This window comes from Megalobrama amblycephala, linkage group LG9 (assembly GCF_018812025.1).
Source record: "Megalobrama amblycephala isolate DHTTF-2021 linkage group LG9, ASM1881202v1, whole genome shotgun sequence".
Classification (NCBI taxonomy): domain Eukaryota; kingdom Metazoa; phylum Chordata; class Actinopteri; order Cypriniformes; family Xenocyprididae; genus Megalobrama; species Megalobrama amblycephala.
This window is the reverse complement of record NC_063052.1, coordinates 1,359,594-1,374,356: the sequence shown is the minus strand read 5'-3', so window position 1 is coordinate 1,374,356 and position 14,763 is coordinate 1,359,594. Positions and strand designations below refer to the sequence as shown.

The 14,763-nt window shown below is 37.0% G+C and overlaps 1 protein-coding gene across 1 annotated transcript; it reads right to left on the bottom strand.

Annotated features, from left to right (window-relative positions):
- Positions 1-2,253: 2,253 nt before the first annotated feature.
- On the bottom strand, positions 2,254-10,293 carry si:dkeyp-92c9.2 (uncharacterized protein LOC571482 homolog). Its single transcript, XM_048201116.1, has 2 exons — positions 9,609-10,293; positions 2,254-5,434 (listed from the first exon to the last, which is right to left on the bottom strand). The coding sequence occupies exon 2, from the start codon at positions 5,306-5,308 to the stop codon at positions 4,355-4,357; it is 954 nt and encodes a 317-aa protein (XP_048057073.1). The 5' UTR covers positions 5,309-5,434; positions 9,609-10,293; the 3' UTR covers positions 2,254-4,354.
- Between the last annotated feature and the right edge of the window lie 4,470 nt (positions 10,294-14,763).

Genomic DNA, 14,763 nt, shown 5'->3' with positions numbered 1-14,763 from the left:
AGACAGTTTTATCCAGATCAAGGCACAAACGTTTCACATCAGAAATATTTATCACCATTCATTACAAGCATGGAAACTAGAAAACTTGCTGCCTTCAAACCAGCTCACATGTCGTAATTATGAGCAGAAACCCATTGCTTTCCAAGTTGGGGTTGAATCAATCAAAGAATCATGACTATGTTTATCATAATAAGCTGAAATTTTGAATATATATGCATTTTGTGTAATGATGATGAGGATTAGCAATAAAGCCGATGAGTTACACACTTTGTGCTTCCAGGAAGTGAAAAAAAGGAGATAAATATACGTAACACATCCATTTTATTCTAACCAAAATCATTTGAACGTACATCATGTCATAATTAAGACTTCATAATGAGGAATTCCCAGGAGAACTTGAAGGCAGCAAATATTCCAGAGAAATCCCAGAGCTTCAGTACACACGAGAGAGAATCAATGGAGAAAGAGTTCCAGCAGAGGAACATGGAGGTGAGCCAGACACGAGAGTGTGAGTGCAAACAGTCCTGGTTGGAAACACAGCAGACAACTCCACATCGCACAAGCCCATTGCTAAGGCTGCGCACGCTAGCTATGCAACAACGGCGCTCTGTCATCGCTCTCTGTACACAATAAGGGCAAACTAAATCACTTTAACCAGAGAGAGGAACACAAGTGATGTGTTTGTGAAAGGCGAGAAGGATGGGGGAAATCACAGAGGATCAGGAGGGATATTTACACCCTATAGTATGCCAATCTTCTGTCTATGGCCACAAGTTCCTGTAAATAACATCATCCCCTGAGGCTGAAATGGAGATCAGTAGATACATCAACTCTCTGTACTCTCTGTAGGTTTGTATCTCTTCCTCTATGCAATTGTGTTTAGCAGGGAATAATTACTGTGACCACAAAGCAGCCGTTGGGGTCACAAATTAAGACTGCTGCAAATTGAGGAAAACAACTCATGCTTAGAGTTTACGTGGTCATAATTCAAATCGTGTTAATATCTGTATCTTCCTACACTATGCAATTACACAAAAAACGCATACATTTGCATATCTGCTAAAAGTTATTTTGCCCGTTGGAGAATATTAGCTTCAAAGCTAACAAACATGGAATAAAAGCTACAAAACTCTAATCTGGATTTTATGGGGTCTCTACCCTGGTGAAAAAGAAGTACACTTTAGCATATTCAATTAAAATGTATTATAGTTTAACATATGATAAATATATATATAATAGAATATATAACAAATATATATTTAAATACACAACATACAAGTTTCATAAATGCTTGTCAGTACATTTGGTAGTACTTGTCATGCACTTAAACATATTTTTATACATTACAGAAGTATACTTGTTTAAAGCATGACAAAAGATTATTAAAACATGATTTAAAATATACTTTAAAGTAAAACATTTAATTTGGCATTATAACTAAATGAAATATGTAAAAGTGTACTTAAAGGATTAGTTCACTTTAAAATAAAAAAATATCCCAAGCTTTATGCACCCTCAAGCCATCCTAGGTGTATATGGCTTTCTTCTTACAGATGAACACAATCTGAGTTATATTGATAAATATCCTGACGCATCCAAGCTTTATAATGGCAGTAAACATGACCAGCATGTATGAAGTTCAAGAAAGTGCATCCATCCATCATAAACGTACTCCACACGGCTCTGGGGGGTTAATAAAGGCCTTCTGAAGTGAAGCAATGCGTTTGTGTAAGAAAAATATCCATATTTAACAAGTTATAAAGTAAAATATCTAGCTTCCGCCAGACTGCCTTCTGTATTCAACTTACGGAAAAAGTGTAATGCTTCTCACAGTTCTTTCTAAGTTGAATACAGAAGGTGGTCTGGCGGAAGCTAGATATTTTACTTTATAACTTGTTAAATATGGATATTTTTCTTACACAAACGCATCGCTTCGTTTCAGAAGGCCTTTATTAACCTTCCGCAGCCGTGTGGAGTACGTTTTGCTTTGGATGGATGCACTTTCTTGAGCTTCATACTCGTTGGTCCCATTAACTGCCATTATAAAGCTTAGATGCATCAGGACGTCAGAATATAACTCAGATTGTGTTCATCAGAAAGAAGCAAGTCATATACACCTAGGATGGCTTGAGGGTAAAGCTTCAGGTAATTTTCATTTTAAAGTGAACTAATCCTTTAAGTGTGTTATGAAAGTGTAAGTACACTTAAGTGGCCTTTTATTCCATTAATATTATATTATATTATCTGCAAGAACAATTAAAAAATATATACTTTTTAGATGTGAAGTACACTACAAGTGTACATTCAATACAGTTAAGCACACTTCTTTTTCACAAGAGTAAACCATTTTAAAGTGAAACCTTGTTTTTTTCTGTCAATCCCTCACAATTAAGGAAGTATTTACTTTAAAGTTCACTGTTCTGTTTGTCATGTTTGTTACATAACATAAGACGTGTCTTTTTTGTTAGTTTCAGGAAGAGAAATCCCTCTGATCTGAATGGCATTTTGTTATTGTGTCATTTTCAGCTCACTCTGCCCAATTGCTGGCAAGGATCAAGAGCGGATTATCGCTTCAACGTGTGGGAGAAGGTGCATGCATATGCACGTGTGTATCAGTGTGTTTGCGATTACTAGCCCGAAAATGTATGCATAGTGGTTACAGGCCGTTTGAGTGAGCATGTGCTCATATATGGGAGCATGTGTGGGCTGAAGTATGCATTTAAAGTCGGCTTTTGCGTGGGAGTTGGAGTATGGCACCCATGACCCTGTCTTAAAACACTACAATAAGATTAACGGGTGCTTGCTGTGCCACATGCTGCTGTCCCTGCTCTTCTGTGTCTGAACGCTGACACCTGAAACCTTGACCCAGAGAGGATGGCATCTGTTGTATCTGCATGTGTTTTATCTATGATTTTTGCAAGTTGCTTCAGTGGCAGAGGTGGTTTTGATGGGCGATTACAAACATTTTTGGGTCGTAGGAATAATGTGCACTGATGAATGGTGCAAAAATAAAACCAGGAGTTTATGTTAGGAAAGTAAACAGGGTCAATTTTGATTTCGTGTTTGCCTTGGAGCACAGAAATCAGATATTTCAAAGAAACTGAAAAACTCTAAAGAGAGAAGATGCAGACACAAGTAAACAGCAGTGGTCTGACAGCACTAAATCTTTCTTTAGAGAATCCAGGCCTCTTTGTTCATATCTTTCTTGATCTAGAGGGATATGACACTCTTATAGACTCCAAATTTTCACCAACACTACTGCTATGTAGACGCCAAGACATGCAAGACAGAGCATATACTAGTGTGTACGGCCCACATAGATTAGCCATTGAACCTATAGAGCTAGTAAGCAAGGAGAGGCATTGAAAACTGTGCCTCAATGTGTGTATGTGTGTGACACTAATCTGTTAATCTAGTTAATGCCTTTGCAGCTGGTGCCATAACGTCCAGCACATGAAATAAAGGAAGGACAACAGGATAACCAACAGCTGTTGATGCTCACTGTTTGCTGCCCATCACACACACACACACATGTGCACCCCCACTAAGATTTTCTTTGTTGGTTGGTTTCTGTTGCAGATCCTTTCAGACTAGATGTTGAAAAGGTAGAGGAAGCGAAAGGTTTAGCCAAGGAATTGTAACTACTTCTGAAAAAAGCTGGTTTTGACAACAGCATAACTAACAAGGTTAATATGTAGATGGACAGTTACTCCCTTCCTTTTGATGTTTAACCATAAATTAGTATTATAATATGAAGGAGTTGAATGAGAAAGAAATAATTTGGGAAAAGCCTTTGTGTAAATAAAGGTTCCAAAGGGGGGTTTAGTAGTGATACCATAGAAGAAGCATTTTTGGTCCCTCAAAGAACCTTTCAGTGAACAGTTCGTAAAAGCACCTTTTTTTGTGAAGAACATTGTAATAATCTACAGAACTTTTTCACCTTAAAGAACCTTTTGTGAAATGGAAAAGCCCCATAGATGTTAAAGGTTCTTCATGGAACCATCAATGCCAACAAAGAACCTTTGAGTGTTTGTGATTTTTATGCTGTTTTCATATACTGTCTTCTTCTGCTGAAAAGACCATCACAGATGGTCATCAGCATGCTTCTTAACTAGCGTAACCACCAAAAGACCACCAGTTTACTAGCTAGACCAGCACCCAACTAACATAAACCAGCCTGGACAGGTCTAAGCTAGTCTTTTCAGCAGGAGTACGTTGCATTTTTCTCTTTCTTGCAGAATTTTCAGTAAAAGGGAGTACCACTGTTATGTGACAAGGCATATGGGGGGCCAGAATGATGGTGGGGGATGCTGACAGTGTCACTTTCGCAGAGAAAATCTGCCGTGTCGTCTTTTCACCGATCCAGAACTCTAGCATAGTCCTGCAAACCGCAACCTCCTTCGCTCTTCAGATCGGCAAAGATCTGCGTGAAGAAATGTGGGTCTGCGTTGATGCGCAGCATCTTGGCACTGGTGACGTCGATAATGGCCAGACAACGGTCCCAGAATGCCTCTTTCGCCGTCTCCACTAGGAAGGGCTTGAGCGGGTATGAGATCTCGTTCCCCATGTAGGAGTAGGACAGGTACAGACAGGTTAGCAGAATTGCTTGGAGCTCATGCTCTGAAGACACCACGTCGCCGTCCACCACATCACGGCACAGCATGTACACAAACACCACGTTGGCTGGGGTCACAAAGGCTTGGTCCTGCCAGCCTTGGAGCAAGAGTGAACGGTCCACAGCCCGCAGCCACAGAACTGGATCTGCGGGGGAAAGGTGCTTGAGCCGATAGCAGCGGCCGCACAGAAACTCGCCCAGGCAGCGAAGCAGCTCGCTAGTCGAGGCCTGGACGATCACACGCTTAGGTGAGGAAGTGCATGTAGGCGCAATCTTCTTAACAGAGGAAATCTGCTGCGGTTTTCCATAGCCCAAGCCCAGGCCCAGGCCTAGACCTGCTGGACCATCATAGCTAGTGAGATTGGCGCAAGAGAGAGACTTCTTTACATTTTCATGGTTTAGATGCAAGACCGGATCCTTTTGGTAGATGTTATTGTTGTTGAGAGGAGCCCCAACGGCGCCCTGACCTCCAGGATAGGCTTTTTTGGACTCGCCCCGCTTCTTGGTGGAGGCCACCAGTCGTTTCCAGGTGAGAGCGGGGAGGAAAATGGAATGGCCACGTTTAAGATTACGGTCCTTTTGAGTGTTCAGCGAGCGGCTGCTCAGGCTTGGGTAATGGCTTAGAGAACCGGGCCGGTCGTCATAATAACCAGGTTTTCGAGGACCCGGCGAAAGGGATAGTACGGTACCCATGAGTCCACTGAGGTGGTGAAGCAACCAGCTGTGTGGGTTAATGTGGCTCAAAAATAAAGTGCTTGTGCCTCACTGTTTGAAAGCTGGAAGGTCAAGACTGGGTTGGTGAGGGGCATGGATGAGTTCCTGAGAAGATTATATGCAGAGCATTATAATAAATAAAAGACACTTTTAAATGATAGTTAACAAATATAAATTCATGTAAATAAAGAGAGAAGCCTCTGACATGTAGATTTGAGTGAAACAAATGAACAATGAATGAAATACTTTTTACAACATTTATATTGGTAATGCTCATTTATAATTATGCAACAGTTCTGATTCTCAAACTTGATTGGCTTCTTCTGGAGCTAAGTGATTACCACTTTGAAGCTTCAAAAACTTAAAAAAAAGATTGTAAAACTATTCCATATGAATTGAGTGGTTTAGTCCAAATTTTCTGAAGAGACACAATTGCTTTTTTGCAGATTTAATTTAGGCTTTTATTCAATTATAAACATTCATCGACGCACACATCAGTTGTGGCAAATGGAAGCTCAAGCATGTTCGAGAACCAGTGGGGTTCATTCTCGTGATTTAAGCAGCACGATTGAGCTTCTGCAAGAACTGAAGAGGTTTTTGTTCTCTGATCAATGTTTATATGTGAATAAAAGCCTAAATTCAGTCTGTTCATCATATAAAGCGATTGTGTCTCTTCAGAAAAATTTGGACTAAACCGCACAATTCATATGGATTATTTTTACTTCTCTCTATGAACTTTTTAAAGCGTCAAAGTGATAGTTGTGTAGCTGTCTATGGAGGGACAAAAAGGTCACAGATTTCATTAAAAATATCTACATTTGTGTTCTGAAGATGAGCGAAAGGTTTGGAACAACTTGAGGGTGAGTAAATGAAGACAGAATTTTCATTTTTGGGTGAACTATGCATTCAAAATTTTCACAATACTTGTTTTAAAGCAACTTTACAAAAAATCCTAATGTTAATGTTTATAATATCCTAATATATTTATGTCTTATAGTCACATTTAGCAGATTAGAGCTGGGTAAAAATATAGTTTTTATTTTGTGATGATACAAGCAATAGATTATGCATGCTAACAAAGTTGAACTTTACATAAAGAGCTATATTATATAATTATTAATATATATATATATATAATCACTTTGTTCTGACCTTGTTAATTGGTTTATTTCATCCAAAATGAGAATTCTGTCATGATTTACTCATCCTAATATTGTTTCAAACCTTTGTTGTTTCAAAACTCTGGAAGACCGAAAAATAAATGTTGTGTACTGATGCATTCAAGATTCAAAAAACAACATAAAATTAGCAAAAAGTGATCCATACAATGTGTTATATTATAACTCTAACAGATGGCGCTATAACTGTCAAAAAACCTTTAAAAACCATGTTTTTCCATACTGAATTGTCTGTATTGGCTGTAAATGGTCGTTCCGTCTATGATCTAAATGTTTACATGCTTGCTAAATAAAATATAATAACTTATTATGTGCTTAAAGGCCTTAAATGCTTGAACCCCGGTAAATGCTGCTTGCAGCTTTAATTATTATTATTTTTCTTCCGCCGTAAAACGCATCGTGCAGCCCAAACCGTAAGGCCTAGAGACTTGAAACTTTGTCAAATGATAGTACAAAAATCGAGGAGAGGTTGACAAAGTATGACCCAAATCGGCCAATAGGTGGCGCTACAGCGATCAAATGCGCAAAATGGCTCATAACTCCTAAAACTCAAGTATCTTATATCATTGGAAAGCTGAGACCTTGACGAACAAAACGTATATCTCCGATTTCATTTCCGGTATGAAAATTTTTCCGCCATTTTGAATTTTGTCAAAAACCTACTTTTGCGAACTAGTCCTAGGTTTTTCATCCGATCGGAACCAAACCAGTGCAGAAATGTTCTATGGAGTCTATAGATCAATAATTATCGAGAGAATTTTGAAATTTTGATTCACAGTCGCTAAGGGGCGCCAAAACATGCAATGTGGGCGGAGCCACTTTTACTAAAATGGCTATAACTCGAGAACCAAATGAGATATTTGCACCAAACTCGGAAGACATGTGTAGGGGCTCAATCTTTGGTCACGATAAAAAAATCGCGTCGATTGGACACTAGGTGGCGCTATAACTTGAAAAAAACATAAAAACGATTGTAACTATGCAACCGTTAGTCCGATTGACTTGAAATTTGGCATGCAGTGTCTTGGTCCAAGGGGGCATGACAATCTATGAGGACATTGGCGTATCTCAAAAAACATGGCCGCCATCGGCCAATGAAGTTTGAGCACCTATTAGACAAGGTTAACGGAGGTCGATCGGAACGAAACTCGATGGGCATGTTCGACTCATGGTCCTAAAGGTCTGTAAGAATTTTGAAAGAAATCGGCCACAAGTTGGCGCTAACGAGTTTTACGCCTCGGCAATCACGTGGTGTTTCATAAAACCACACAATATGCATAGCATTTGATAGATCTACTCATGCTGAACAACTTTGCCTCAAGAACCAATGCTGTCAATCAAATCGTTCATTAATTATTCACAAATATGTGAAAAACCTACTTTTGCGAACTAGTCCTAGGTTTTTCGCCCGATCGGAATGAAACCAGTGTAGGACAATTCTATGGTCTCTCTAGATCAATAATTATCAAAAAAAAGTTGAACTTTACCCTTTGGATCACTATAACTGGGTCATTTAGAAAATGGGCGTGGCTAAACATACCCAAAAGCCTATAAAACCTAAACAAAAAGTCAGATCTTCACCAAAATAGGTGAGCACATGCAACGTATGACTCTAAAGAAGCATGCCAATTTTCGTGTAAATCGGACAATAGGTGGCGCTATAATTGTGAAAAAACTTTAAAAAACATATGGTTTTAATGGTTTTAGATGAAAATATATATAACTTTGGATGCGTCTGACTTATTTTCACGGGAGTCACTTCTTTAGACTCCTGAATCCTTGCCGAGTCTAACGATACCAAATATGGTAGGTTTCGGCTTATGGTTTGTGCTACGTTGTGATTTAGCGCTTAAAAAACTTTTGCGAATATCTTCGAAACCGTTAGTCCGATCGAGACGAAACCAGCGTAGGAAACACGAAACCTAAGTTGGTTTACTATACTATAATATAGATATTATACTATAATAGAGTTTTCTAATATAGATACTATTATACTATAATAGAGTTTTCTGAAGCAATGCTATGGTTTTTTTATGTGACAAAAAGATTGAAATTTAAAAAAATCTTGATATTCATATCACCCTGGTGTGTTCATAATAATTTGCGAGAGAAATTATATTTGAGTCGTGAATTAATCACAAATGAGTCTGTTGTTTTCAATAGATCAGTTGACCAGTTTACAAAACTGATCTGAATGATTCGTTCACAAATCCGACAGAATCGTTCGACTCACTGATGACTCAATCATCCAGTCGCAGCAGTTACAGCTCATATTATCATCAGTAATGACTTCAATTTCAGTCTGTTCCTCACACAAAGCTACTGTTTTGAATGACATTAGAAGAGAAGTTGTATATGAACCATATTTGTTAATTTTATTATATAATTTTATGTTGTTTTTGTGTCCGCTTTGAAGCTTGAAATCTTAGCAGCCCACATTCAATTGCATGGAAAGAGTGAACAGCACATTATTAACATTTCTCCACAGAAGAAAGTAAGTCATATGGTTTGGAACAACATGAGAGTGATAAACCAAATAGGGCTACTAAAAAAAAATCAACTTCTCACTCAAATAAAATAAAAATTATTAAATGATAAAAATAGAAGCAATAGCAATGTTCTCAGACTCTTTGTGTTGATTAGCACTGATATTTGGTAGTTACTTTACTCTTAATACCAGCTGAGTCTCTTGAGAGAACAGGCAGAATCTGACCCACTTAACTTGGACAAGAGGGTCATCTGAATCTGAACCACATATATATATATATATATATATATATATATATATATATATATATATATATATATATATATATATAGTATATTTGTTCTGTAGAGCTGTATTTGCATGCTATTTTATTCCTGTAGTGATAATAGCAACATTAAAGTACCTGAATACTTGGACCAAATTGTTGTAGTTAGTAAAGTTGTCTGCAATAAAACTGGAAATTTGGTATTAGAAGACTCTAAATAAAGTTTAAATCACAGAAGAATTCTGACTCTGTTTAAAGGAGATCCAATTTGATCTTTTATGGTTTAACATTAGTATCAATGGTCATTGTACTATTCAGCTTATCATTAGGTTACAATGTTTTGCTCACCTGTTCGGAGGACATCGGTGGAGCGCATCAGTTCAACCCTGCGCCTTGACTGCGTGCTGCACATCACACACACGGGCTGAAACGCGCCGCACGCGCCTACTGCATTAATGTTTGCATTAAATCCTTCCTTCACGCAACTATACCTGACTCTGACAACATAGTAAACTTAAGCGCATCCAACAGGAGCTGTTCTCTGTGTCCGCTCCGCATAGAAACAAAGTCATTCAGGTTCACTGATGTCGTTCCTGTTTAAATATGTCCATTATCCAGAAATGCTGCCCGGTAAGTGTCCTCATTTGAACGCGAATGAATTTGAAGGAGAGGATTTACACCACATAAAACTTTCACGGCATTCCAGTTCCATCTCTCATGCACTTTGAACAAACAGCTGATGAATCCGAGTTTGGGCCAAAAATATATCCTATTTTATGCAAAGACGCACTTGCGCATATAAGCATTTATATTAGAGCCTCCAGCCCTGGTACTGACAGCAGGAGGAGTTTGTGATCTGGTCCTCTGTGCTGCACATCAGGCTGTCTGTTTTCAGCGGAGGCTCCTCCTCGCGACATGTGACGCACCGCTAATATCGTCCGATTGACTGACTGGCAAACAACAGCTCTGTAGATTCACATGAACACATGTAGAGCCAATATACAGAAATACAGCGACCCCAAGAAGAATTTGGGCAGTTAAAGGGTTAGTTCACCCAAAAATGAAAATTCTGTCATTTATTACTTACCCTCATGCCGTTCCACACCCGTAAGACCTTCATTAGGCCTAATCTTCAGAACACAAATTAAGATATTTTAGTTGAAATCCGATAGCTCCGTGAGGCCTCCATAAGGAGCAATGTAACAGTTACACTTCCTCTCTCAAGATCCATAAATGTACTAAAAACATATTTAAATCGCTTCATGTGAGTACAGTGGTTGAATATTAATATTATAAAGCGACGATAATATTTTTGGAGCACCAAAAAAACAAACAAAATAACTACTTTTTTAGTGATGGCCGATTTCAAAACACTGCTTCAGGAAGCATCGGAGTATTATGAATCAGTGTGTCGAATCATGATTCAGATCGCGTGTCAAACTGCCAACGGCTGAAATCACGTGACTTTGGCGCTCCGAACAGCAGATTCGATACACTGATTCATTTGTGCTCCGAATCTTCCTGAAGCATTGTTTTGAAATCGGCCATTGCTAAATAAGTTGTTATTTATTTATTTTTTTTGGCGCTTCAAAAATATTCTCGTCGCTTTATAATATTAATATTGAACCACTGTACTCACATGAACCGATTTAAATATGTTTTTAGTACCTTTATGGATCTTGAGAGAGGAAGTGTACATTGCTCCCTATGGAGGCCTCACGGAGCTATCGGATTTCAACTATCTTAATTTGTGTTCTGAAGATTAACGAAGGTCTTACGGGTGTGGAACGGCATGAGGGTAAGTAATAAATGGTAGAATTTTCATTTTTGGGTGAACTAACCCTTTAAAACGTTTGATTTCATTGTAAAATCCCAAGTGGCATCTCCAAACAAACACAAAACCCAAAAGTTTGGGGTCATTAAAGTCACCATGAAATCAAATTTGACAATTCCTTTTTTTTTTTTATGGAAATATTGCCGTTTTTATTATAAATATTTATAAAGTATTTATGAAATGAATTATCCGTGCACACATATATAGGCTATTTTTAATTAATGTACCCTCATAAACTTTAATCAAAATAACTTCCCCTCTCTCTTGCAGTGACATCTGGTCTCTAATCCGATGACGTGTTTACTGGCGTGAGGGCGAGACAACCTGTCAATCACATGAGATCACAGCAATAGCGAACCACAACCATCCAATCAATTCCTGATGGTCAAAATCAAATCCAACTCTACATTTTTTTTTCTTGTTCGAGAAGCCATTTCACTCATATATAGCCTACGTCATAACAGGGAAGAAAAGACTGTCAACTTTAGTTTTTTTTTTTTTTTTTTTTTTTTACTTTCTATTAATCAAAAATCCTAAAACATTTATCAAAAACAAGCAATTAAAATTAATATTAAAAATTAAGCAGCCATACTATTTTCAATATTGATAATAATAAGAAATGTTTCTTGAGCAGCAAATCATAGCACACGTACATCTCGGAGACGTCTATTTGATGAACTGACACATAAAACTGACATCTTAAAGATGTTTATCATATGTTTGTAAACAGCAGATGCTTTCCAGACGAAGTGATCTTTAATAGACATCTTGCAGACATGTGTGCTATCTGGTTTCTGAAGGATCATGCGACTCTGAAGACTGGAGTAATGGCTGCTGAAAATGAACTCAAATAGAAAACTTTCTATTGTAATAATATTTCACAATGTTTTTTTTTTTTTTTGCCGAGATAAACTGTGAGTAGGCTACACACACATACACATATATATATACATATATATATATATATATATATATATATATATATATATATATATATATATATACACACACACACACACACACACACACACACACACACACACACACACACACACACACACACACATTGTGAGCTTTTCATATATAAATGTTAAATATCTCAATGTAGGATCTTTCTAAGGTTTTGCATCTGTCTAGAGAGAACAATTTCCCCTTGTTGAGTAATAATGGCATAACATGGAGCTGATAAGATCACAGCAGCACAAGAACTTTGTTATATCACTTGATTACAAAATGGCTCAGCAAATACAACAAAGTGTTCCTCAGAAAGAGTGAGTTAACTCATGACAGCTCAAGCTGACAGGTGCCCAGTATGAGTGGTTTTTGTCAGAGTGCACAATCTCACCATTCAGCAAACAAGTAATTCTGTGTGGTTGTTGCTGCGCATGCTTCCCTTTCTGCCTAAGAAGGATTTATGACCTGGGTTCAGCACATGGCAGTTAATGAATCAGATCAGTGTGTTATAGACTGAAGGGGCATGAAAGGTGCAGTATGGTAAAGGAGCTGTGAAGAAATCTCTCTCTGACTTCCTCTTGTTGTCTTTTTAGTCCACATATTGTACCTGTTGTCAAGCCATTTCACCTTCTGTTGGTGTTGGATCGGCAGAATCCAAGGGGAGATACTACAGTTGTAAAAAGAAGTGTGCTTAATTGTATTGAATGTGTACTTAGTGTACTTTGAATCTTAAAAGTATATTTAAAAAACGTACTTGCAGACAATATTATATTAATGTAAAAAGGCCACTTAAGTGTACTTAAAAAGAGTACACTTTCATGACTATGTTTCTTAACACACTTACAGTAGGCAAACTACACTTTTGGTGTGTTGACTAACATACTAAAGCACAAGCAAAGTCTTTGATTACAGTTTTAACTTTAGTGGGTTTTCAGTTGCATTTAATATTTTAATATTTAAATGTACTAAATTGCAACATAATCATTATCATTGATTTAACATAATCAATGTGTAATTACAAATATATTTAAATACATGACATACACATTACAGCAGAAATGACATTATATTTTAGTTTACCAAAATGCTGGTCATATATGAATGCATCAGTACACTTTAACCATTTTTAAAAAACAATAAACTGATGAAATTTAATATAAATATGTCCTTTATTAAGTCCAACTTAAGTATGTCAAAAATCACTCTAAAGATCAGATAATTTCTTTTAATACAATTTAATACAAATTTAATACATTTTCATTTAATTGCACAACATGCAATAGTCTTCAAAAACATTACATTGAGTCCGCGCTTAATTATATTCTTTTAAAGTATATTATTTCCGCAATAAGTACTCTTTTTAAAGGTAAGATAAAGTGTACTTCTTTTTCAAAAGGGTAGACCTGATAATGGGGTGATAATTAAGAGTAACTTTGGAAATGGAGCTACTGCAATTCTTCAGTCCTTAAACACTATAGCACCCTTGACACTAGTGACGTGACCACTGAATTTGCAATCTTAAAAACAGTGAAATAAAATAAATAAACTGACAGATAATTGTTGTTTTCTACATTCAGATATATGCTGCCCTCTAGTGGCCAAGTGCGAGAAAGCCTAAACGTCTATAGACTGTGGCTGCATCCGAAATCTTCTCTAATAGTAAAGCGGAAAAGAGTATGTGACAAAAGAAGTATGTCCGAATTCACAGAACTTATAAAAGTGTAGGCAAAATGTACCCAGATGGCGTCGATGGACACTTTACTATCATGTGAGGATGAGGATTGAGGAGAGGATTTGTAAATGGCAGTGAAGCGACGCAACTGACACTGGTAGGTCACATGATAATGACTACATTCATACTACACACATTTATACTATACAGAACATACTTTTTTAGCGGTTGTGAAGCAATTACTTATTTAAAATTAGTACCTACTCAAGAGAATATGCTTCGGATGCAGCCTGTGACTTGGATTTGAACTCCGCTAAGGAGCACACCCTGCTTTCTGAGATGTAGGAAATTACAGCTGAAATCATATAACATAACATGACCAAACATTGAAATGATTGCATTGGCCAGTATCTAAAGGCAAAAGGTTTAACTACTTACAAATAGTAAAACAATAGAATTTTAAGGATTTTTTTAAAATAAATAATTCCAAATGTTAAACACCTATTAGGAGTGTTATTAAAATTACTTTTGCAACAACAGATTTTTTGTTTCAAGGCACGTAATGGTAGAGTGAATTAAGGTTATCCATGACATTTTTTTTTTCCACTTTTTTGTGCTGTATTATATGTGTGTGTGTACATATTATATATATATATATATATATACATATGACCCATTTTTTCATAATCTGGGACAGTTTATTTTTAAATCTGGGACACTCATTCAGAAAAGCCTATATTACTGTAATTTATGCAGTTCAAGCCTGTTTGACCAAAAGTTAGAGAGAATGAATGAATGAGTGAAAGAGGAGAAAGAAGGACATTTGTATTTTATTATAGCTTATGTACATCTTAATCAGAAATAAGAAATATTTACACTCCTAACATTAACTCTGCTATGTTTCTCTTAGTTCTTGTCTCAGTGATGTGATCTGAGTGAAAGGGTAACCCAAGTAATATAGAAATGTTTACATAGACTAGATAGAGAAAAAAGATGTTCCTCTTTGATGTTTGAGTTGGACTATAGTTGCATCTCATTTCGGA

Bases quoted from the DNA above. Each gene is read 5' to 3' on its own strand.
- si:dkeyp-92c9.2 (XM_048201116.1), bottom strand. From the start codon at position 5,308: ATGGGTACCGTACTATCCCTTTCGCCGGGTCCTCGAAAACCTGGTTAT.